This window comes from Sarcophilus harrisii, chromosome 3 (genome assembly GCF_902635505.1).
Source record: "Sarcophilus harrisii chromosome 3, mSarHar1.11, whole genome shotgun sequence".
NCBI lineage: Eukaryota > Metazoa > Chordata > Mammalia > Dasyuromorphia > Dasyuridae > Sarcophilus > Sarcophilus harrisii.
In genome coordinates, this window is record NC_045428.1 from 115,422,700 (window position 1) to 115,449,952 (window position 27,253).

At 33.9% G+C, this 27,253-nt stretch overlaps 1 protein-coding gene across 6 annotated transcripts in view; it reads right to left on the reverse strand.

Annotated features, from left to right (window-relative positions):
- KLF12 (Kruppel like factor 12) overlaps positions 1–27,253 on the reverse strand; it is a 539,816-nt gene that overhangs the window by 159,832 nt on the left and 352,731 nt on the right. For 5 of the 6 annotated variants that reach the window (XM_031958477.1, XM_031958480.1, XM_031958479.1 and 2 more), the window contains one exon: positions 11,415–11,964. In XM_031958477.1, coding sequence (XP_031814337.1) covers positions 11,415–11,964 — 550 coding nt within the window. Of the gene's footprint in view, positions 1–11,414; positions 11,965–12,184; positions 12,253–27,253 lie in introns of all 6 variants that reach the window. The other variant, XM_031958481.1, reaches the window with a different exon arrangement.

Below are 27,253 nucleotides of genomic sequence, written 5' to 3' on the forward strand. Positions count from 1 at the left end.
TCCAGAGTGATATTCTGAGGGTACAAAGAAAAACAAGCTTACTGAAGAAGAAAAGATGTTTAAATAGAGCAGTGCGGATGCAAAAGGAACTCATTAACCAACTTGGATATTACAACAAGAGCAGATAAAATAATGATTACAGAAATGTGGGACAATTCTAGAAATATAGTGTCCCTAATGCTAAATTTCAGGATATGCTTAAGGAAAACAAAAGACTATATATATATATATATAGACCACAAGACTCCACCCTGAAAAAGCAGAATTAAAAGAGGGATTAAACTAGTGTTTAGGGTAAAAGACACAGTATTATGTGATAACAGAAAAAAGACAGGGATGTTTAATTTTTATTTTACTTTTGTTTTCTCTGCCAAGGAAAATGATCTGTGGACTTAAAAAAGAAACAAAGGGAGTCAATAAAAGGTTAATACTCTAAATAAATAAGGAGATAGCAAAAGAATACCTCACTGCCCTTAATGAGTTTAAACCATTAGGCAAGACGAACTACATTCTCAGGTACTGAACAAGCTAGCAATTACAACTGCTGAATCACTTTTGGAAAACCATGGGGAAGAAAAGAACCACAGAACTGAAGGAGTAATGTTCTGATTTTCATAAAAACATTAAGAAGATAAAGTATACAAATTATAGAATGCTGGGCTTGATTTCAATGTCTGGAAATCTTTTAGAACATAAAAAAAATGGAGATGAGTAACGAACACTTTGAGAGGGAAATAATGTTCTCAAAGACAGCAGTTTCATCAAGAACTGGTCAGGCCAAATGTATTATCACTTCCCTTTTTGATAAGTATACTGGGCAAGGAGAATTCTGTCGATATAGTTTACCTAGATTTTTAGCAAATACCTGACAAAAGTATCTGATGCTATTATTGTATTAAAAAGGTGGGGTGCAAGACAGGATATAATACAATTAGACATTTGGAATGAGTTGATTTTTTGGCCCAAAGGTTAGCAATTAATGGTTCAATATCTATTTGGAAGAACTTCAGTTCAACCTAAAGGATCTATGTTTGTCCCCTTTACCTATTTAAGATTTTCATTAATGACCTAAACACAGCTGTGAAAAAATACTTATTAGATTTGCAAATGACACTAGGTTAAGCGGAATAGCTAACACTTTTAATGAAAAAGTCAGGATTCAGAGAGAATTTGAGATACTAGAATATTGGTTTGAAGCTAATAAAATGAAATTTAATAGAGGTAAGTATAAAGTATTACATTTGGATAAAAAATAAATTCATAAGCATATGATAGGAGATAGGTGGCTAGACAAGTTTTATAGATTTAGCAGACTGGGTCTATACCACAATATTGGAACAAAGAAAGATAATTCAATTTTGGTCTTCATTAAGGAGAGATATAGTGTTTAAGCCAAAAATGTTGTGAGGGATTTTCGTCATAATATGGACTTTTCAGATCATAGGAGTACAATGTGAAAGAAATAATATATAGAAACAATAAGTAGAAGCTGCCAAAAGGCAAAACCAGAATTGATGAAAAAGATTTCCCAACAACGAGAGCAATCCTAAAGTTGAATGGGCTACTTTTGGATTCAGTGATTCCCCTTTCTTTGGAGATCTTCAAAAAAAAGACTATGTACCTGGTATGACGTAAAGGAAGATTCTTGCTTAGATCAGGTTTTACTAGATAGTCTGTGGATTTCTTCCCCCTGTGAAATTTTATTAATATCTTTTGTCATACTTGATTTTTGGTTTTGAAAAATGTCACCACAGGTATGAAAAAATGGAGTGGAGAATAAGTAATTAAATTATGCTCTCAAAAACTACTATATTATAAATTCCTTTAGGTGAGGCAGAATTCTTACTTTATTTGTAATTGCATTTCTATGGCATCAATAATATCTTTTTGTAATAACTATTGAATTTACAAAAGAATAAATGAACTTTCAAGCATCTTATCTTAACTACTTGGAATTCATAAAGCATTTTATTCTTCTCTTTTCCCCAAATTCTTCACATAGCCAGCTTAGTCCTAACCTTTAAATTCATTGGCTGTAAGTGAGAATTGGTTGAAGAAACTGTGGATGTTAAGCTAGGAAAAAATAAGACTCAGAAGAGACATATTTACTTATTCCTGAATTTTTAAAAAGCTATCATGAGAAATAGGGATTGGACTTTTTCTTTTTGACCTTAAAAAAAGAGAAATAGGGACAAGGAAGTTATAGAAACAGTAGGTTTAAGCTTGATTTGAGGAAAACACACAAAAAACCCCAAATTTCTTAATAATTAAAGAGTTAATCAAAAGTGGGGAATTTGTGGGACTCTAGATGACTACTTCTTGAGTATATTATAGAAGGGATTCTTGTTCAGGTATGAGTTGAAACAGATGGCAATTGAGGTCCCTTTGAATTCCGTGATTCTGATTATAAACACAGCCTAGCTTTCCAGCTTAATGGATTAACTACTGAGTATTACCATTAGTGAATAAACCAGCTGTACAACAGATCTATGAACTCAGGGAGTACAGCAGAGACAAATTAAAGATAGAAATCCACATTTCCTTCTAAACACAGAAGATCTGGAAATGATTCAAACAAGACTATTTTGGATATGGTATTGCACTCAGGTTTGCTTAATACACCTTTATGATTGGGAAGCTGTGGTGGGAAACCAAATCTTTGCTTTATGGATATAACAAATGGGTCCACTGTGGTAAATATGTCATTTGTTCTTCCTCACAAAGAGATATTCATTGCACAGTGCAAATAAAGTAAAATTTCCCTTCTAGTTAAGGTTTGTTAGCTGAAATTTATGCTTTTAAAATGCACTGCAAATACCAAAAAACTGATCTGTACCTTTATCAGCTTTTAAATCAAAACAGCTTGCTATCTGGTAAGGACAGCAGAACTGGTCGATTTATTTCATAAAACTTTATGTACAAAGCGACAGTATCCATGAACTTAATGGAGAGAATATAGAGTCTGGAGGGGTAATTTTTATTACAATTTATAGTGGGATTACCCATACTCCACAGTTTTCAAATTTTATTGAGATTTTATGAGAGCATGATGCTGACGCAGTTAACGGCAGTAGGTAGAGCAGGTATAATTCTGGCTCATCATAAATGGGAAATGGAATTGACGTAACTATTATATAACAAATCCAACACTCTATTAATTGCTAGGGTCCAATCAGAGCCATTATTTATCATAGTTTCACAGGTAAAATATTTCACCTAAGAGTCACAGAATAAATAAAAGCTGACTGTAATTTTCTTGCAGCGATATCTTTTCATTAAGATGGTTTGAAAGCCATAAAAATATTCCTCGCCCTCAGGAATTCAACTCCTGAAACTATTAAGACTTAAATCATATCAAGCATCCATAATATACTACCAGACATTAGATTTAAATATTAAACACTATGAAATAAAGCAAACTTGGGGCAACAACTGAGGCAGAATATATTCAAGAACACGAAGAAACAACATATGGCTCAAGAACTATAAAACAGAAATAGGTTTTTTGATGGTGCTGTTGCCACTCAAGAAGTCTGGGAATGGGTTTTCTCAGGTTATGGCCTCCGACAGACAGTCCTTTCTTATCTTCCACATTCTTCCTCAGTTGCAGGTCACTGACAGCAACACTCTCAGCACAGGGATGTTGAGTGCAAATAAAACCTACTTTACTAGGGGTGTGAGAATTTATAAGGGGTTACACTATATAAATTTAAGCAGTTACAGATAAATAAGAGTAATTACAGACTCCGCATTCATCTAGCTTTGGTGACAGATCTCTCTTATTGCAGAAGCCTCTATCTTCTCCCCCAAGATCTGCCAGTTTCTTCTTACTGAGTAATCTATATTCTTTTCCTAATTTCATTCTGGTTCTATAGTTTCTCCCATGCTTCTGGTCATGCAAGGTAAATGAGACAGAATTAAGGAACAATATCTTAGTCATCTAACTTGTACAACATTTTTCTTCCCATTTAATTCAATTTAGTAAATATTTATTATGTATCTATCAAGGATAAGCACTTTACTAGGAGTTATGAAGCACACAGTGAGGGCAAAGTTCTTGTCCTCAAAGAATTTATATTTTCTACTGTTTGGCATTTAAAGTCCTTAATAAACTTTTTGCTATTGTTGCTCAATTGTTTTCAGTGATGTCCAACTCTTTATGACCCCATTTGGCATTTTCTTGGCAAAGATATTGAAATGGCTTTCCCTTTCCTTTTCCAGTTCATTTTATAATGGGCTATGAAGGCATAAAGGGTTTGGAGACTCACAGTGTCGGAGGCTGGATTTGAACTCAGGAAAATAAGTACTCCTGATTCCAGAGAAAGCATTGTCTAGCTGCCCACCTTTATAAGCTAGTCTCAATCTATTTTTTTAAAATCTTCTTACAAATTACTATTCTTCATGATGTCTAGCTTGCTTTTGACTTACAAGTGAATTCTACTCGTATAATCACTTTTCAACATACTATTCTCATGAAAGGGATGTGTATGAAAACATAAAATTGCAGAAAGGTTGAGTTGGAGAGAGAAAACAGCTTCTTCTCCACCCTTACCATCCAAAAAAGTTTGAAACCAATTGTACTAGATATGTTAGCGTTAAATATACAATATAATTATAATACAGAGAGGGAAGAAATGCAGAGTTGAATATAAAAAAACATTCTCAAAATTAGGAAGATCCATCTCAGATATATATTGGCTTGGCTGTGTGACCACAAGCATGGGTAGCGTTTCACAGTGCTCAAGGTTACTCTCTCTAAGAGTATTAATGTTTCCAGCCAGTTGTCAGTTTGCATTTTAGAAGTTTCCACAAAGGAAATCCCTTATATAGATGAAATTCCAGGTCCAGAATAAAAAAGAACACATTGATTAAGCATCTCCTCAGTCTCAGAGCACTCTACTACTGTGCCTGGATGTTTATTTCAGAGAAGGGATATGGGGATATGGCCTGCTGCAAAATACCACTTCATTCTTTTATTCTCTAGGCTAAACAATCTTGTTTTTTTATTCAAATAGCATGGTCTTCAATCCCCTCCTCATCCTAGATGCCCTTTCTGGGACAAACCTGATTTCATTTTTTTTCCCCTTCCCTAGAATGCAGCACTCAGAACTACAATACTTCAGATACAATCTGACTAGCCCATGACAGAATAAGATATCCCTTCTCCTTCATATTCATGAGGTAGCTGCTAATACAACATCACTCTGTGTACAAAAAAGAGAAGAGGTAGTATACCTGAGGCATAAATGTATCTATACATGTATGTATACACACATGCAAATATATACATATGCATATACACACACATATACAGAGTGACAGACAGAGACATAGAACCTCATAAATAATTTGGTTTCAAACTTCTTATTTAACAGATGAGGAAGCCAGGAGACTCAAGACTTGCCTAAGGTCATATTAAGTAAAGACATCTATGATCAGATTTGAACCCCCGAATAATCTCCTGTACCACATGTAAGAGCTCAACTATTATAATAACTAAGATTAGCAGCTGAGGATAGAACTTTGTAATTATTTTTAATGATCACAGTATTATTAGGAAACAAACTCTAACAACTATTAGTTTGATATTATAGCTGTTCTACAAAGAGCCCAAAGCAGTTTAGACTAGCTAATCAAATCAAATTGAATCAATTACTCATTATCCTAAGAAGACTGGTGGAGAGAGTTAAGTAAACGTCTAGGATTGAAAAAATAATTTTACAGGGAGAGGAGAGTCTATTTTGAAAAATCCATTTACAAGAGCCACACCCAAAGTACATTTCAAAGTAACAATGAATGATTCTGAGAGAATAATTCTTAAATCATATATGTTCCCTTCTTTTTCTTTACCCTTGCCAAGTCCTACAGTAAGAATAAGTAGTTCTATTGCCAAATGCTTGTAAAATTTCTTAAAGACCTCATTCAATAACCACATAAACTACATAACCACATAATCATACTAAAAGATATCAGGAACACACACATCACACATTTTAACATAAAAATCAAAAAATTCTCTGAAGGAAATAACAGCACTTGTATAGTTGGAATGAAATTAAAAACATTATATTTTTCAAGACAACATTTGAACTGACGGAAAAAACTACTTTGAAGAAAAAGTATTCAATAATGAGATGATTTTGCCTCATATTTCAAAATCCAGGGTTTAACATTAAATATTTTAAATGTTGTTATAAAAAGCTTTGCATGTGTAATATAAATAAAAATATGTGAAGATGTGTTAAGAAATAATGTTAGTGAAATGTTACCAGGTTTTCACATTTATTTAAATACAAATTAAGACTGAAGGAATCCTCCCGATTTACAAAAATGAAAAGAGTGTGCCAGGCTGTTTTACTTAACGATTCCATAGCAGAATGAAAACAAAATCACTTTGTTCAAGTCTGGCTTTAGCTATTTCGGCTAATTGATGGAATTGTTCTTTATTTACACTTCTACCATCATTTGGGCTCGCTTTATACTAGATAGCTTTTCCTCCTCCCATCCCCTCTTCCTCTCTAGTTTTATCCCCAAGATGCCAAAACAACTGGTCAGCTCTATGGGCAAAAAATAATCCATGGAACCAAATCTTCAGCTTTTTCATATATAAACAACGAGCACTTGGCTGGGTTTTTAACTTTTCAGCTGGTTTCTTTGGCACTGTATAGACACAGCCTCTGTCTCCTTCCTCATGGCTCATTCCAGACACAACCCGCTTGCTTCCTTCGAAGAGCCAACCTAACTTCTGCCAGAGGAAGCAGAGGGACTGACAGATTGCAGACATTTCAGATAAACAGTAACAAGGACAGAAGAAGCCAATTTTTTGGTGGGGCATCTTCAGTCTTGATGATTCCTGGGTATTTCCGGAAGAAAAAAAATAGGGGGACTAAGTTTTTTAGTGTAAAAACTCCAAGCTGGGAATAAGGGTAGGAAAATAAAAGAGATGTGGCAATCCAAACAAATGAAAAAAAATATATACTTCATAGATTAAATACAATTCAATTCATTGAGAAATCACTTATTGACTTCCTACCATGTACAAATTCAAATTTATTTTCTAGAAATTCATAGATATGAAATACCTGCCCCAATAGGCCTGAGACATTCTACTCCTATCCTTTTTGATAAGCTTCAATATGTTTAGTAAATTTTAGAAATGAACTCTGGGCCTGTGATTTCACTGATACATGGAACTCTAGGATGAGTAAACTACTAGTACAGGTTTACAACTTCTCTGCAATTTATAATCTTAGTTGGCTAGATAGCATTGAGAGGTCATATGGTTATAGCACACGTGTCAGAGACAGAACCTTCTGAACATGTGTTTTGTGGCTCTGAGCTGCCTCTTTATGCACTATATCATACAGTCTCTCCATCCTGTTTAAAAGCGATCAATTGTAATTCAATGAAACATTCTTGTTCTGTCAAATCTTTAAACTTAATGACAGTGAATGGATGAAAAAAGCATTTATTAAACACTCAGCGTATAGGCTAAGAACAGATGGAGAAATAAAAAACAAAGACTTGCCTTCAAAGAGTTTTTATTCTATCAGGATAGAGATAACAGATATAAAAGAAAAAGCCAGGAAAAGGAGCCAGTTGGGTTTAGAAAGTTATTGGGACAGTGAACAGAACTCTAGGAAAATAGACTAATATAATCTTTCCAGGAACAATGAAATAATTGATTATGGTTCCAAAACTGGAAAAGAAGAGGAAGTAATTATAGAGTGTTAAGGATAGATCTGGACAGAGAAGTTCAAGAAATGAAATCTGGAGTCTAAGTCTATATGAATTGGGAATTAACAGGAAGAATTAGAAAAAAACAAATAAACAACCCCTTCCCCCCAAAAAAAAATTAAAAACAAAACAAATAAAAACCCAAACCCTTAAATTTCAAACCTTCGAATGGCTACCTAGTAGTAATCATTTTAGAGCTGACTTAAAACAAACAAATAAAAAAAAAAAAAAATGAAGCGTTTCTGTTGTTCACCAAGGAATTGTGTCAGCATTAAATTGTCTTATTTAATGCTTGGAAAAATGTAATCTGTGGACTATACAATGAACTGAAGGTTAAAAATACCCAAGGAAGGTTTACTAAATGACTTCACAAGCAAACTAATTGACCTTACACTAGGTCAGCTGCCCTGGACTATTCTGGTGGTGTGGACAGATGATACCAGCATTCCAAAACTAAATGAGGTCACGCCTGTATAAGGTGGGAGAAGAAGCACTTCAAGGACAAGCTGACAATCTGAAGCAGCTACAAAACATTAACATGGAAAGGACCTGTTGGAAAAGAAATGATCTAAGACTGGGGGTTCCATGAGAGCAAAAAGACAGGACTGATGATGAGTCCTGAAGGTTCTGTAGTACTCACTGCACTCCTGGGGGTGTAGGATGTCCATGTTTTCCTTCCACAAACATAAATTATGCAGATGCTAAAAATACATGTGTGGTTTGTTCTTGTGGGCTGCTGAAAAAAGCAATAGCCTGCAGGAGGGAAATGGGGTTTGCTTATTTCAGCCATGCCCAAGGCTACTTCTCATTCAAAGTAGGAACGGCTGCTATGAAAAATATGGCATATTTCTGGAACATTTTACACTCTCTTCCAGTGTCTAAATATGAGGGCAATACTGTTTCAAAAAGGGGTGACTACGGATAATTTGGGTACACCCAGTGCCATGTCCTACAATTAATTCAAGTGCAGAAAATGATTTCTTAGCAGTAGAGCAGGACTCCTTGATCATATACTTCTACACTTTTACAGATTCATGAATGTTCTGTGTGGACATATTTTATGAATGGCTGTGTCCTCCTATCCTCATCCAACAACATCAACAACAAAATGCAGAAACAAACAAAAAACTCCCCCAAACCAAAAACAAAACTAATATACACAATACAACCCCCCAAAATTATCTTTCTTTCTGGTGATGAGCTTCTCTGATCTTAATTACACTAGTGCTAAAATGACTATCACCTATACTAATATTCCTGTTGAGCTTTTAAGGCAATTGATAATCTGGCTCCTTCCTATTTTTCCTATTATCTTACATCTTACTTCTCTCCCATATACTCTGGAATCCAGTGACATCTTTGCTGCTCCTCATACACCACACTCCATTTCCTTACTTAAAAATATTTTTTCAGGTTGTCCCCCATGTCTTTAATTCTCTCTCATAATGGGCTCCTACTATGACTTCCATGGTTTTCTCCAAGTCTCACAAATGATCCTCACTAGCTCTAGTGCCTTCTCTCTGAGATGATTTTTAATTTGTCTTTATATGTCTCATTAGCACATAGTTGTTTGTATGTTGTCTCACCATCAGACTGTGAGCTCCTTTAGAAAGAGGACTTTTTCTTTGCTTTTCTTTGTATTCTCAGTGCTTAGTGCAGTGCCTGACTCCTATTAATGACATAATAAATGCTGATCAACTTGACTTTTCAGCTTTTTTCTTGAGAACTTCACAACATGGTTTATTTCTTTCTAATATTTTAAATTCTCAAAACTTTCACATATACCATATTGACACAAAAACATAAAAATTTTGGATTTATGTATTCTCTTGGGGTTTTTTTCCCTCCAGATTTCGTTTCACTGAAGATAACACCCAGAAATTCAGGAAAAATCTCCACACTTGACAACTCATAAAGCTGCTACTAACACCCTATATTAGGTGCCACATCTCAAAGACACATTTTGTTTAGAAAAAGAAAAAAAATCACAAGTAAATTGTTGGAATCTTATGCCCAAGGGACGTTAGGCTGAGCATTTCCCCACATTTTTAAGTCTTAATTCCACAAAACTTTGCATACAAGAGTGCACATCATGAAAACCTGGTGAACTTCTGGATGTCCTTAAATGACACCTTTTCTAAGTGGGTATCCTCTTCTACTGCCCTCTTATTATCATTACCTTCTTAAAACACAAGGTCTCAGAATAGGGTTTTTCAGCTTATTCTGCATTCATATCCAAATTAATACAAAAGTAAGGCCTTGCTGTCATGTAAACACTGATGCAGGTAGCTTCCTTTGGGTTTCCCTCTTTAGAGCTTCTCTCCGCCTGAGATTTATCTTTTCTCAGCAAAATTAGTAATCTGCTATTATATCCCCAGCTCATTTCACACAGTGGGAAACTGAAGCAAACAGGGTTAAGGGGCTTGCCCAGGGCCACACAAACTTAAATTCAGGTTTACCTGACTCTAAGCTCAGTACTCTATTCACTGCACTACTTAGCTGTCTGTAAAAGGTATACTATAATAACTTAAATCACCATATGTTTGGATTTTATTTTCACAAAGATGAGCCTATGAAAATGGCTAGGGGTCTAATTCTGCTGAAAGATGTCTTATGTGATTTCATACACAGATTCTAGTACAAAAAGAAGGAGAAAAGAAATCATGAAGCTATTACTGTATAGCAACCTGGCCAAAAAAAAAGAAATAAAGATGGTAAATTCAGAACTAAAATAGAATAAAAAGCCAAAGGAACATCTTCAGGAACTGCTGAATATTTACCAACATCTTAATTAATTAACAGGGGCTCAGCAGGGTATCATATATATTATATGCTTAATATATATATTATATATAGAAAAAGTCATCAGAATCCTTTAAGTGCTAAAGAAGACAGCTGAGTCTTCTGTCAACTGTCTTCTTTAGCTCTTAGAGGATTCTGACTGCATTTTTTAATGCTCCCACCCAACTAAGGCATCACCTCATTTAGAGAAAAGAGGAGGTGGAAAGAGAGAGCCAAAACGACATGTTATTTTTATAGTCAAATATTCAACTGTTGGATGTGTTATTTCAGTGACATATTAACAAGTGACTCAAAGTTGCACAACTAGTATAACCACCAAAACCCACACACTGCATGCAGTCCCATGGAGTTTACCTGTCATCTTAAAAGAAAAAAGTTTCAGGCTGCACAACTAAAAGAAACACTGATTAATAAGGGAAAAATCTTCATGACAGCTAATTTCAACAAGAAAGTATTTACATCTGCATAAATGAGTCAACCATTGCTTACAAAGGTAAACATCACAACAAATATTAATCAATGTCTTTATGTCCTAGACTTAAAATGTCTGAATTCTAAAGTAAAAATAAATTTATCATTTTCAGTTAATCTTGAAACACACACATTTATATAAACAAACATATATAATAACAGAATATATAATAAATAATATAGATAAAAATAGAGATAAATACATCTGTATGCATAGGTGTTTTATTATTCATCATTGTCTCAAACAGAATATTTACTGGCTCGGATGCATGCTTTTATTACTTAAATTAAGATAAAATTATTATGGAATAAAACATTCACCAAAGCAAAGAGCTGCATGCCTCAGATGGACTTTACTATCTTTGGACCTAAAATAAAACTTGCCCTCTCTCTTTCTGACTTACCTTTGACATGGCTTCTCCCATCCTCCAGCAACGGCACTACTATAGTGTTGTTCATATTTCCAGGAGACCGCACAGCTGTATAGACAACAGGCACCGACTGCACCACCACTGGGATGCGATGAACATGACTCAGTTTGTTGGACTGTAAATTCATGGGGCTTGAAGGTGGTACTGGATGGATAATGTGCAAAAACTGCTGGCCTCCCACACCAGATGCAGAGGCCACAAGAGGCCCTGGAGTTAATACTGTTGGCGCAGATGATGCTGAGGATACTGACGTGATAACAGTTGGGGATGAGGCTGGGCGACTAGAAGACGAAGATGAAGAAGTTGAAGTAGAGGAAGGAGAGGAGGCAGAGGCTGTCATGGAAACTGGGGAGGATGAAACTGCTGTAGGGGATGTCCTGGCTTTGTTTATTGACAAGTCCACTGGCTCAGTTTGTGTTTGGAAGTGATCTGTGGATAATGAGTCCTCTGGGGGTTCCGTTTTCATGTTATTTAACAAGAGGGGAACAGCTTCCATATCCGGGTAGTTGTGGACGTTTGGAGACTGTAGAGGGAAAAAATGAAATATTAATTTCTCTTCATTGTCTATGACTTTTCATAGGCCCATGATTAGAATATGTAAATAAGTTTACCTTTCTTCATATTTCTATGAGAAATCTAACATTTTTAAAAGCCTGTCAAGAAAGATCAAGAAAATGTACAGTCTCCTCAAAAACAATAGTAAGATGTAATATTACAATCAAATTTCATATATAAATACTTACCTGATTTTAAACAAGATTTTCTTGGTCCTCTCAACTCACATATCACCATATGGACCAAAAAATAGAAACTGAAAATACAGCAGAGAAAAATCACTAAGTTGTTTCTATTTAACATTCTATAAGACACTGCCAGAATATAAGTTACTACCTGGAAATAAATAAGACAATTAGAGAAGTGTAACTCTTTTAAATCCCTTGAGTATTACTGAATGCCAGGGAAATATAAATTACTGAATACTCTGAAAGGTATCTAATTTAATTCTAGATTATAGCTTATGCACAAAGCAACACGTCAGGGAATTACATTCAGAAATGAAGATCACACAAAATATTATTACAATATTTTTAGAAAAGAATGTAATACTGAAAACATGATTGTTTACATGCAAAAAAAGGTAAGAGCCTCAATTCATGATGCCTTACTGTGATATACACATGACCATAAATTCTCTTGGGTTAGATCAGTGGAATATAAACTCTGGCAGGATCTATAAGGTTTTCAATTTAAACACAACGAGACTCTTTTAAGTTTTTCACTGGAGCACCAAATTGACTTAATCTGCAGGGGCTCTTTACCAGATTGGATGCAAGGTAATGAATGTTTTGGCCAGAGAAACACCCAAAGATCAAGGACTAAGCCAAAGAGTTGTGATCTGCATTGGTTAAGAGAGAAACTATACAAATGGAATCAGGAATTTTGGACATGAAGAAATAAGAGAGGCCCTGTGCATTAGAAATTAGTTTTGCTATTTATAGAAAATAAGACTATTGGTCCAATTTTGAAGGAGAGAAGGAGGTAAGTTATACTTAGGGTGTTTGACAAAGTTCCCATTTAGTTTAGCCATCAAGAAAAAAAATCTATCTTGATTTCCCAATGTGTTTTAATTGCTAAAGCTTTTCAAGAGTAAATGAATTAATTTTTTTTTGTAAAAAGGCAAAAAAGATCAGATTCATTGATTAAATATTAGTTCCTTAATATATCTCTTAAACTTTAAGGCCATTTAGCATACAGAAATTGGATGTGAATCTAAATTTTAGTCTGATTAATTTGCTCAAAGAGAAGTAAATGATTCACAAATTGCTCATTTTTTAGGACACTGATACATAGAGAGACCACATAATTTGTTCTAGTGGATTAGACAAGATCAAAAGTTTAAAAATTTTAACATCATCCACTTTGGTCATAATCATTATATACTTGGCTTCTAAAAGTCTCCCATTGTATTAAGAACATACAACAACTTTGGTCTTCATTACTACAGCAATGCAACAATGTTCAAAGTGAAATGAAATTGCTTTATTTCACAATTTGTTTCATATAAGAAGTATTATTCCTCCAAAACAGGAATATACTTACAATGAAAGAATATACTTCTTCGTTTCTGTAAAACCACAACAGTTCAAACATTCTTTAAACATAATAGTTACAAGTATAATTAAGCAAAGAATTCAGCTTCCCAAAATTAAAAGTAAAGAAGAAAATTATGAAGTTGACAATGATAACATATCAACTAAAAATGGAAATGTGTCGGTGGTTTGTTGTCCTTTATTTTCCTGTCCAAGCTAGCATGATTACTTCTGCAATCTTATATATGCAAAATGAAATCAAAATGAACTACCTAAACGAATAAATATTCTAAATGTTGCCAGTTTTATTCTTGAAATCTAGAAAGAAATTGTTTTATAATTTTTTCAAAAGCATTTAAAAAAACAACTAAGAAAAACAAAAATTACATCACACAAGATTTTTTCTTTTACAAATAAATAACATTGCTCAATGCTTTTTAATCAAAACAGTACTTTATCTTTTGCAACTTAGTAGATCTTTTTCGATCTTCCTAATATCTATTGTCTATCTGTGTCTCTACATTTGTTTTGTAAATATTTTGAATACACGTATCTATATGTACGTTTTCTTCCCCTATACAATGTAAGATCCATGAGGGTAAGACTTGTTTCTTTGTATTCTCAATGCCTAGCACAGTTCATGACATGTACTAGATAATAACTATATTGATGTAATTTCAAAATTACTTTCAAAATTGTATACTTTTAGATTATGCATTTCAAAATATCTAGAAAACCTACAGAAATTCTGTTTACTTATATTTACCAATTTGTTCAGATTTCAAAATAATGTATTCTAAATTCTTTTTAAATTGTATCACTTAACTGAATATACTTCAACTTTAGAGCTTTGATTGTGCCTTTTTAATAAGTTTATCAATGAACATGACCCAAAATATTTAACACAGAACAAAACAATAGTTTCAACTAGAATTTTTATTGGCTTCCTCATGTTTACATCCCCAATATCTTGAAGCCACACTTTTACATTTATTTGCAAGCAAATAAGCACAATTTGATTTTTTTTTCTTAAGAGACAACAGTAAAGCAAGGTAGAGATGGGCTAGCAAATATTAAGCTGGAGTCTGTTTTAATGGACTTTATGCCTGCCTATTAAATTTGATATAGAGGATTATACTGCTTAAGAAAACCATTCCCCATCTTTAATGAATAACAATCTACTCTTTGGAAATAACATGAAGAATCTTATTGATGGACATTTTCTCTTCCTTATAGAGTTTTTCAACAAGAGAGTGGGTGTGTCCCCTTTACAAGCATCTTTGAAATCTTAGAGAACTGTGTTGCTTTTGTATGGGCTCAGGACCGAAGATAGAAAACAATTATATACATGAGGAGGGATGAATATAACCTTTGGACTAAAAAAAGTGCCTCATTTGGTATCTCGGGCAGATTATGCATGGATCCCTAACCACAAACATAAAAAAAGACACATGCTGGTTCTTTTTTCAAACAGGGTTGAAATGCAGCCAGAACATTCAAGAATAACATTTCTACAGAAAAGAAGGACAAAGGTCTTATTATATTAGCCCTCTGTTAGCACAGTGGATATAGTATTATGTCTTGGAAGCTCATACTAATCTCTTATGCTATGATAATATGGTCAGCAAAACCTAACTTTGAGCAAAGTATGTACATTTATATGTCTTATATAATGATAAAAATGGTTTAAGGAAACTTGAGCAGATTCTTACTTCTTCAAATAAAAAGTAAAATACTGCATGTTTAGTTTTATTATACTTCTTTTGCTTCTATTTGAGTGAAAGGTTTGCCCTAAATAATTATTGATAGGATCCTAAATATATAATCTACATAGAAAGTTGAAGAATCTAAAAGAAGAAATCAAGGCACAGAATAACAGATATATAGAAAGGAAATGAGAATGAGAAAGAGTTAGAAGAATACTTTAAAACTAGATGAATCACACTTAGACAAAGTAAAAGAAAAAATCTGAGGCATCATCAAAAGAATCAAGTCCCTAACAAAGGAGCTAAAAAATGTTAAGTGAAGAAAATAGTATGGATTTCAAAAAAAACAACACTTCTTTTTAAGAATTAAGAATCTCTAAGAAGAATTACTTCTTTTTAAAATTTATGCTCTGTATAAGTAGCATTTCCCAGACATCTGCTATCAAACAACTGGGGAAGGAATGAGTAGTGGCCATCTTAAAAGGAGGAATAGTTTGGTGTCAGAATCTAAGATGTTTTTACAGGTTCATAGATTTAGAAAAGAAAGAAAATCTTGGGTCTTATGCCAGAGCAGTTACTTTTTAAAAATGTCTTCATTGTCAACACCTCAAAGTTTCTAAACAGTATAGTGATATATTAGAAAAAACATTAGCTTTAGATTCAGAACACCTGAGTTACACATCTGAACTCTGATACTTGATCATGGGCAAGAACCTTAACTACTCTGAACTTCACTTTCCTTATTTAAGAAGTATTTATAATAATATTTGTACCATCAATTTACTAGGTCTTTATAAGAAAAGAAATTTTAAAATCTCAATACTAAAACTATAATATATTATTAAAGATGTTAGAGTATTATATATTACCTCTAAATCACAAACTGAAAACAGTATTATTTTAAAAGTAATGCCAGTCCAAACTAACTAGAATGAGCATAATTAGGCTCACTTTGCAATAAAATATATGATGAAATAACTTTAAAAGAGGTAATAAAGCTCCTCCTCTCCTTCCCTCCTACTTCTTTCCCCCTTTCCCTTCCTTTCTGCCTCCCTTCCTTCATCCTCCTCTCCACACCCTCCTCTGTCTCTCCATCTGTCTTTTTCTCATAAAATGCAGTTGAAAGAATAATCTATAAAGTCTATTTATACATTTATTTACACACATACACACACACACTTTACTATGTACAAATAAATGTTTAGAAATTTGTATACACCAATTCATACACTAAAAGATAACTAACATATAGGGTTGTCCTTTCAACTGTATATTACAACTAGAAAATCACTATACAGTGATTGGAATTTTCATTAATGAGACTGTGAAATATTTCAGGATTTTATACAATGCAATTGTTTATGAACAACAACATTATAAGGTCCATGCCATTCATAAGAAATCCTTACCCAACTTAAACACTGGGCTATATTTTATTCACAATAGTGTCAAACTACTTCAGTGAACAACTGTCTTTATATTTTATGCCACATCTTGTATTAATGATCACAGGATCATCAAACAAGTTTATCTTTGTCATTATATACTTGATGATGTCTCACATAATTTTCAGAAATATGTGGGAGACACATTGCTGGAGAACACATTTTAAGTTGGCCTCTTACTCTAATGAATCAAATGGTTTTTTAATAGTCAACAAAAATGAGCACAGTGGGATTTCACATTCTACACATTTCAATCAATTGTGAGATGGTAAAGATAGTCAACTTTGGAATTTCACTTATAAAAATCTGTCTTTCTACTGGGTTAATTAAAAGAAACCACAAAATGTATGTATATAATTTTCACAAAAACAGTAAAGGAAATATATTAGATAAATGTTAAGGATAATCTCTCAGACACTTTTCTTTGCTAGTAAATCATTAGATTTTGTCCATGCTTTGCTGTAATTCCCATTCTCCAGAACTGATCTCTCAACACTCAAAATTTTGTCTCCTCCACTAAAGACTTCTTGTCTGCTAGAATCCTGTTGCTTAGCCTATCTTTATTTTTTCTTTTTTTGTGCCATTTCCATGTCTTCTAGAAGAGAAATTCTAAAGTTCTTTTCTGTGTCATGGACTTCTCTGACACGCTGATGAAGCCATTCTTAAAATGATATTTTTAAATGCAGAAAATAATATTAATAAAATAAAAAAAGGAGTCAAATAGATCAAAAGACTAAAAAACAACAGTTTATTTTTGGATCAGAGTTACTGCCTTCCACCATTGTTCACTATTTTGACACTGAGCAGTTCCACTGAAATCAGTCATTTCCATATATGGTTTCTATCTTCTCGGACCATAAAGTGAATCTATTGAAGGTCAGATTTCAGATTCACTTGAAATCAAATTCTTAAAATGGAAGTTACTGATAATATATAATTAATTTATACCATGTACATGTTTTGTTATTATAAGGCATGTAGAAAATATATTCTAGAAATGAGTAGAAGCTACATCTGGAAATACTACATCATGATATCCAAATACCATAAATCAATTTAAATCTACATCATTTAAAACCATATAACTGGGTTGTTTGGGTAAGGACAAAAAACACACCATAGAAAGTTACATGAATTTTTGTGACTAATTATTGTAAAATTCCATTAAAATCAACATCTTCCTTTATTTAGGAAAATGTTGCGAGCACTGAGGAAAATGTTATTTATTCCCTTTTATCTGCAGTACATAGAGTGGCCTTATAGTTTTGGAAACATTCCTCCTACTCTTCCTGTTATCACAGAGACAAATTCGAAGGCAATGAAGGCATGACTCATTTTAGAGCTGGGAGTTTGTCTAGGACACATCTTTCCATACTTCTAACATTTTGAAGCTTGTCTGTTAGTATTCTGATATATTGTAAACTACCAAATTCTGGAGAGAAGTTTGCCAATGTGCAAACTTGGTAATAAACTTCTACAAAGTATGTGACATTGTATGAGTCACTAATGTGATGCTGTAGTGTTTTTTTTTTAAGTATCATACACTGAAATATAAATAGTAAGACTGTGGTAAGCAGAATAATTTTCCTCTTGACTCATTATTCAGTGTCCCTTTAGAGTACTTCAGCTTGGGATACCACAAGTAAAAGTTGATATGGTTAAGTTATTTTTAGGGATGTAAAGTATAAAAATAGTTTTTAGAAAGAGCAAAGGAAAAAGTAGATAAAGCCTTAGGAAATGTACCTCTAGAGGAAAGACTAAAATTAATCAACTGTTCCCTCTTCCCAATTCTTATCACATTTGTATATCATTTATTTGGTACAAAAGCCACTATTATTAGCATTAGTTCTCTTTTTATGTCATGTCACCTTAGTTGAATAGTCAAGTTTTCTAAAATAGGAGTCCTAGGCACTGGGCATAGTGCCTAAGACAGTAGGATTGTTGATTTGTTTTACCTTGGGATTTATATATCTCAGAAGGAAATTAAAAATAACTCTGATTTAAAGCTTAGTTCATTTCTATAAACATATGTTAGAATCTTGTAATATCAAGGCAACATGCAAGGTATTTGGGATACAAAGGCAAAACGGTAAGACATTTTCCTAAGACAACTTCCATTGCATTATATGCACAAGAAAGTATAATCAAAGTAATAACAGATAATTTAGGAAGGACAGAGTTCTAATAATTGGAGAGTTCAAGAAGACAAGAGCCTCCTGTAGAAGGTATTACCTCACTTATGCCTGGAATGAAGCTAGAAATTTAACAAGATGAATGTAACTCTAGCTCTGAGAAATCACTTGAGCATGGAGGAGGGAAATGGAATGACATCTATAAGGAGACAGCCAGCAGGAATGGCTGACTGATACATAGAGTGGATGAAAGTGATTAATACAAAATAGAGCAGGAAAAATAAAAGTCAGGCATTTAAAGGCTGTATGTAAAAGCTGAGGAACTTGTATTTCAAAAAATTAGTCATTAAAGATTTTTGAGATAGGCTGGGAGATGATATAGATCTCTGCTCAGAAACTGTTTTAGGAATATGATTTTATAACTATATTAAGGTTGGATTTTAATAGGGAGAGAATGTAGGTTGGGAGAACAATCAACAATTTGTATGGAAACAGTTCAACTGAGGAATAGGTATTGTACCACAGATGAAAGAACACTGGCTTTGGAATCAAAGAGCCTAGTTTCAAATCCTGCTGGAAGATTGCTTTAAATTTAGTCTTTTAATAATATATAGCATTTTGAAAATTTTCAAATTGCACTTTCATTTATGGGATTACGCCTACTACCTATGTGACCACAGGCAATTGATAATAATTTTTTGTTCCTCAATTTTCTCATACATAAAATGAGGGTTTTATATTATATGAGGAAGAGGAAGGAGGGAATAAACATTTATTAGGTATCTTTTATGTGCCAGACAATGTGATCAATGCTTTATAAATATTATTTCATTTGATCCTCACAACTCATATAATAGTTTTCATTATTTATTCTATCATTAATCACAAACTTGAGACAGAAATTAATTGATTTGTCCAAAGACTTTGTAAGTATCTGAGGCCATATTTGAACTCAGTTCTTTCTAATTTCTGGGTCAAAATCTATGATCTTATTACTTGAACCAAGGTAGAAATTGTGAATGGAAAAAATAGAAGGGATGTTGTAGAGGTAAGAGTGTTAAATCTTGGAAAGAGATAAAATATGAGGCTTAGAGAGATGGAAGAAGCAAGTATGATTCCACTATTATGAATGAAGGGATGCTGGTAATATAAATAGAAACAGGAATGATCAGGGGGAAATTTGATTTGAGGGAAAATATAATAATCTCTACTTTGAAGATATCAAGTTAGATATCTATACTTAAATGAGCAATAAAGGACTGATCAACTGATTGATAAGGCAACAGTATGTGAACCAAAGGGGAAAATGACATAATGGATAAGCAGGGCCAAGTGAAAGGTTTTTGTTTATTTGTTTTAAATGATAAGGGAGATCTTAGTTGATACCAGAGAGAAATAAGAGGAGACTGAAAAAAAAGCAAAGGGGTAGTTTGCAGGAGGAGATAAGAGGAGATGGGATAAAGAAAACAAATAGTGAAGTAGTAGCCATGGCAACAAAAGGCCTCCCTTCTTCAAAAGGACCAGGACCAAGAGAAATTGAGTGAAGATTTATGGGGAGTGGCCTCTCCTTTCACAATAAAATAGGAAGTACCTTTTCTGAGGAGTGGGGGAAGCAGCAGCATGAAAAGGTCTCAGGACAGAGGAAGAAATAGTCATTAGGAAGAGAATTCTAGGGAATAAATCAGAGGAGTTTGCTATGCAGCAATGAAGAGTCGGGAGAAATTAGATAACATCAAATTGTAGTGAACCCAATTAGCATAGTTGTGTAAACTTGAAAAGCAATCAGCAGTGTGTAGTTTAAGGATTATTTTCATGACTTTACAGATATAGGAACTGTTTTTGAGAACTGGTAAAGCAATTGTTCTTGGTCACAAAGCTAGCAAGTTTTGCTTTAAGAATTTGAACTCAAGTCTCTTGATTCCAAGATTGTGGATCTTTCTATTATACCATAAGTCATTCAGTATGATGGGTATTTATAAGGAATAATTTGTTTAAACTGCAATAAGATTTATTTGCACTAGCTTAGATTTAGTAAGTTAATAATATGAAGCATTTTGAAAAATTTCAAATTGAGCTTTCATTATGTGATTTCATTTGATCCTTACAACAATGAATCTCTGTGGTAGAGCAGGAAGGTATTATTAACTTCAATCTACAGATGAGGAAATTAAAATTAAGAAACATTAAATAATTTGTCCAAAATCTCACGGTTGGTAAGGAGAAGAGTTGGAGCTTAAATCCATTTCTTCTGAAAATTTGCCCACAGCATTTCTGACTAAAGCATATTGCTGTTGTCCTAATTGGAATGCTTTTAAGGCATTAGAATAAAGAGATTGTGGAGTTTCCAATTTGAAGAAAGGTACACCAGGCTGTTGAGATTCATGGGATTGAGTAGTGTTTTGTGCATAACAAGTACTCAAAAAATGCTGATTGAATTGAATTGTTCTCTCTAAGTTCTTTTCTGGCTCAAGATTTCCATATAACCCAGTAAATCATTTTATTAGGTCAGGTTGCAGTTGGCTTTTTTCCCCCTAGTGTATAGTCAAGAGCCTTTGTTTAATACAAAATATCTGATTTTCTAGAAATGAATAATTAATCACCCATCCCTCAGAATTCAGTACTTGCAATGAACGACTGACTTCTCTAAATCTTCGGAGTGAATTATCCAGGCTCTCTATTTTGTCTCTTTTTGTTTGAAAATGCTATGACAAAATACTAAATCTGTACAAGCCATATCTACTCTGTAGTTATTTAAATGAGAATAGGAGAAGCTAGAATATTGAGGACATAAGAATATAAGTTCTAATGTGAAAGGCTTTATTGTTATAAAACAGAAATTTTATAGTATCAGATACATCATAACAGTAATTCATTTCTATAGCACTCTAAGATGCCCAAAGCATTTTCTTCACAATAACCCTGAGGGGCAGCCACTGACATTTTGTAGATGATGGATTTGAGGCTCAGAGGAGGAAAGTGATTTTTACCAAGGTCACATAGCTAAAAAATGTTAGAACTGGGACTTGAATCCAGGCTTTCTGGCCCCAAGATCAGCACTCTTTCTATTCTGTTAGGAAGGACCCACACGTGGCTAGTGGTAATACAATTTATTTTACAGATCACTGCTCCATCACCATGAACAGAAAATAGCATGATAAACTGATTGATAAAATAGAATCAAGAAATAGAAATAGGATAAGATTAGAGAGTACTGGATAATTCAGGGAAAAAGAAGAAAAGAACCTATCAGTCTCAGTTAATAACACAGAATACACAATATTTAACAAGTACTTATTAAATAGTGTCTGCTGTGATACTGAGTATTATGAGAAGATGGAGAAATAGAAGACAAGGAGCACAGGATTATAGCTATATAACTGGAAAGGATTTTAGATGCCATATATTACAGATGAGGAAACTGAGGCAAACAGAATTAAATAACGTGTTTGGGGCTGGGTTTGACCTCAGGAAGATGACTGACTATCCACTACCACCTCGCTGACCCTTTTCATAGGAACAATTGTTCAATGATATAATTAGCTCAATACAATTCACTAGAGTACAAGCACAGTGTGACAGGTACTGGAGACAAAAACATTAAAAAGGATTGTCTCTACCCTCAAGGATCTTATAATCATTTGACTGTGAATGATGGGAAGAGCATAGAAAGCAAAGGCAATGAATTAAATGAATCAATATGGAAAGATGGTTATAAAATGTGAGGACATATAGCAAAAGTTTACTATTAAGTTAAGTCTTCCAAATCCTATAGTTAAGAAAAGTATTTTTAAAAGTAATATTTTATTTTCCAAATATGTGTAAAAATAGTTTTAAACACTCATCTTTGTAAGACTTTGTGTTCCATTTATTGGTTTGTTTTAATAGTATTTTATCTTTCCAAATACCTGTAAAGAGAGTTTCAAAATACATTTCTATAAAACTTTGTTTCTAAATTTTTCTCCCTTGTGTCTCTCCAAGACAACAAGTTATCTGATATAGTTTAAATATGTACAATCCTTTTAAACATATTTCCATATTTGTTATGTTGTACAAGAAAAACCAGACAATAAGGGGAAAAAACATGAGAAAGAAAAAAACAACAAAAAGTGAAAACATTATGCTTTGTCCATAGTTTTCTCTTTGGATGCAGATGGCATTTTCCAGAAGTGGATTTTTTTTTTAATTCAATCAATGGAACAACAAATCTAGAAACATGTTCTATGTGACTTCACAGCACTTAGACCCATATTAGGCACTGGGAATACAATGAACAAAATGAAATCATCCTGCTCTCAAGGGTCTAATATTTTAATAAGATAGCACAAGAAACAGAAGAACATTAAAAATTACATAAAGAAGGTAAAAACTAACATCAGTAGAGGTAAGGTAGAAGATACTAAGACATTTGACCTTTTTTGTGTGTCCTGGATATATTTGGCAGATTGCTAAACTCTAATGGACCTCTCCCCAGAAGAGTGTTTTTTCAATAACTGAAGGAAATGTACTTAAATTTAGAGGTTAATAAAACACACACACACACACACACACACACACACACACACCACACGTATATGTTATTCCCATTCAATTTGCAGGCACCCTGAAAACTATCTAATGAGCTCTTGAGGGAGGAAAAAAGGGGCATGGATCTCAGATTAAGAATTCTACACTGGCACCCTGGGTGTTTAGGAAAGATTTTATCCTGAGTTGAGTCTTACGGTAAATCAAGGATTCCAAAAGAAGGAAGAATATCTCAGACAGGAGACAAATATTGATTGTCAAGAAGGGAAGCATGGAGTTATAAATGCCAATGAAAAAGCATTACATTTCATACAATTTTTTCATGTTGTTTTCATAACATAGATTATACGAAACCACTAAAGTTTACTGAATAAGGAAGTGACATAGAGCATATGGAGGAAAGATTAAAGTGGAGGAGAGACTTGAGGTAAGGAAATTAGTTAAAGGTATATTGTAGTACTCCACGTGTTGAGAGTCTAAATGACAGTTTAGCAGACAGCTAGATGGCAGTGAATAGTGTGTTAATCATCTTTCTGAGTTCAAATTCAGACTGAGACACTAATTACCCTGTGGATTCAAAGCAAGTCTTATTTTTTTTTCTTTTCGTTTCTTTTTAATTTTAATAGCCTTTTATTTACAGGTTATATGTATGGGTAACTTTACAGCATTGACAATTGCCAAACCTCTTGTTCCAATTTTTCCCCTCCTTCCCCCCAGCCCCTCCCCCAGATGGCAGGATGACCAGTAGATGTTAAATATATTAAAATATAAATTAGATACATAATAAGTATATATGACCAAACCGTTATTTTGCTGTACAAAATGAATCGGACTCTGAAATATTGTACAATTAGCCTGTGAAGGAAATCAAAAATACAGGTGGGCAAAAATATAGGGATTGGGAATTCAATGTAATGGTTTTTAGTCATCTCCCAGAATTCTTTCGCTGGACATAGCTAGTTCTGTTCATTACTGCTCCATTGGAAATGATTTGGTTCATCTCATTGCTGAGGACGGCCAGGTCCATCAGAATTGGTCATCATATAGTATTGTTGTTGAAGTATATAATGATCTCCTGGCCCTGCTCGTTTCACTCAGCATCAGTTCATGTAAGTCTCTCCAGGCCTTTCTGAAATCATCCTGTTGGTCATTTCTTACCAAACAATAATATTCCATAATATTCATATACCACAATTTATTCATCCATTCTCCAGTTGATGGGCATCCACTCAGTTTCCAGTTTCTGGCAAGGTAAGTCATTAAATCTCTTTCCCTTAGTTTCCTCATCTCTAATATAAAGCGGTTGAACTATATGCCATCTAAGGTCCTTTCCAATTCTATTGCTATGACCCTCATCTAGTTAGCCAATGAAATGGAAAAGGGGGGGGAAATCTGAGATATATGGAGAAAAAAATAACAAGACTTAGCAAGTGGTTGGTTATGGAGGGTAAATGTAATAAGTTAAGGATGATATCAAAGTTTTAAACTTAGTTTTTTGAAAGGTTGATGATGGCTCTTGATAGTGAAATGAAAGTTCAGAAATGGATTAGGTCCAAGGGAAATCAGTTCTCTTTTAGACATACTAAGTTTAACATGCGGATTAGATATCAATTTAAATATCTAATAGGCAATTTATAAAATGAGGATATGGGACACTAGACCTAAATATGCAGGTCTAGAAGTCATCTGCAAGTAGTTGATAATTGATCCCATAGGGACCCATGAAGCCAATAATTGAGAGAGTATAAAAAGAAAAATTAGAGGGTTGAGATGGGAGTATGATTAGAGGGTAAAATGTGGATGATAAGCCAGGAGACTGAGAAATAACAGTCAGATAGGGCAAGGAGAACCAAGAGAGAGAACTAGTCACAAAATCCCAGAGATGATAATAATCAAGTGTCAAAAATTGCAGAAAATGGAGAGATTAGTTGTGAAAAAAAATGATTAGGCAATTAAGATATCATAATAACATTAGAAGGAAATTATTAGTTGAATAATTAGGAAAAAAGCCAGATTGCCAAAGGTATAGAAAAGAGAGCGGGGAAGTGCAAATGTCAAACATAGCTTTTTCTCCCCAAGGAATTTGGTTGTGAAAGGGAGGGTAGATCTAGGACAATGTGTGTATGTTAAATTAAAGTGAGAGATTTGAAAGAATGGGAAAGATATGGGTGTTTATAGGCAGCATAGGACTCCATATATTACTCTCAAAGAGAGAGTCAAGATTAGCAAGGAAGAATAGGAATGTTGGGGTAAGGTGGGAGCAGTCTGATAAAGAAGTTAGTCAGCATGTGTAGAGACCCATAACAAGGGAAAAAAGCCCTCTTTTTATCAGAGAAAAGGGGTAAGAAAGAGATAGTGTAGGTTTATATCAAGATATGTGAGATGAGTAGAAGGGGAAAAGCAGAAGCTCAAGAAGAAAATAGTAAATATTCTCGGTAATATTCAACTGTGGGTTCAGTTGATATTAGGTAACATTAATTTATAGACAGCCTAGTCGGGACATTGGTCTTACTTCCTGTGAATAAGAGCAAAGAAAGGAGGATGTGAAAGCAGTTGAAGATTAGTGTTTGGCAAGTGATGATTGCTGAGAAGATAAAGGAGCAAAGGATTTAATAGCAGAGAATATTTCAGAATTGAATTGGTTAACTAAGGCATCAAGGCTGGAGACAGAGAAGAGCATAGTCAGGAGAAGCACTGAAAACTGAAAGAATTGTTGGTCTCAGTGACAGTTAAAAATACTTTTAAGAGAAGTAAGAAAGAGTAAAGAGTAATGATAGGTTATGATCAGATAAAGGCATTCCAGAGCTCTGACCAAAACTAAGGGATTGACCACTTCTTGGTGCAGCAGAGGTGAAATGTTGAAATGTCGAACTGAAGGCCATGGAGTTGAATAGACTGAGAAATAGGGAGATCAGTATGTTTAGGAAAACATCAACATTTATATTAATATCCCCTAATAATAGAGAAGGATTAGAGAGGGGGATTATGAGACATCCATTAAATTCACTGATTTAGAAATCCATATTGGGAAACAGTAGATAGTAGCCACCAGGATGTAGATTGGGTGAAGAATTTAGATAAAGTGAACCTCAAAGAGTAGGCTGTTGAATGACAGTGACAGATGGTGAATCTCAAAGTGGCAATAAGGAACAAGAACATTCTGAATTCCTTAGTGGGACCACTGAATCACAGGATAGAATGATATGACATATGAAATCAGTATTGGAAAGGCTGGCCAAGCAGGGATGCTTTGCCTATGTGGTGGGAGCCAAATCTCAAAAGATTGAAGGAGTGTAAAAAAAAAGAAACCTGGAAAGGAATGGATGTTAATTAGGGAGTAAGAGGCACAGAAAGAATGATCAGACATAGGATATTGGAGGGCTGAAGTTGAGATGAATGGGGAAAAAAAATAATAGGAAGTAGAGAAGGGCCATGGGTTACTTATAAACATCTAGGGAATCACTAAAAAGTTAAAACAGTTTCAGAATTTGCTAAATATGGGACTAAGTCCCACAGGTGTAGCTTTATTGAAGAAGGCAGATAAGTTGAATATTGGAGGTCATTATTTCTGTTTCAGTGTCAGTATAGTTACAGTTTTAGTTCCACTGTGGTCAGGGCAGTGTCATTGCAGCCTGGTCTGCTTCTAGATAAAGTTCTTATGTTCTTTTTCTCTTCTCTCTATCTACCTCTATTTCTTATCTCTATCTCTATCCCTCATTCACCTCTATCTCTTCACTGTCTCTTTCCCTCAGTTCTGCCTGGGTATATAAGATCAGACTTTCTCACAGACATTTATCCTAATTAAATTTCATCTGGTTTGATTTGGCTATTGTTCAAAGCTTTCAAAGTCCTATTCAATTTGGCAATTCAATTTGACAAACATTTATTAAATACTTACCTTATACAAATGCACTGTGA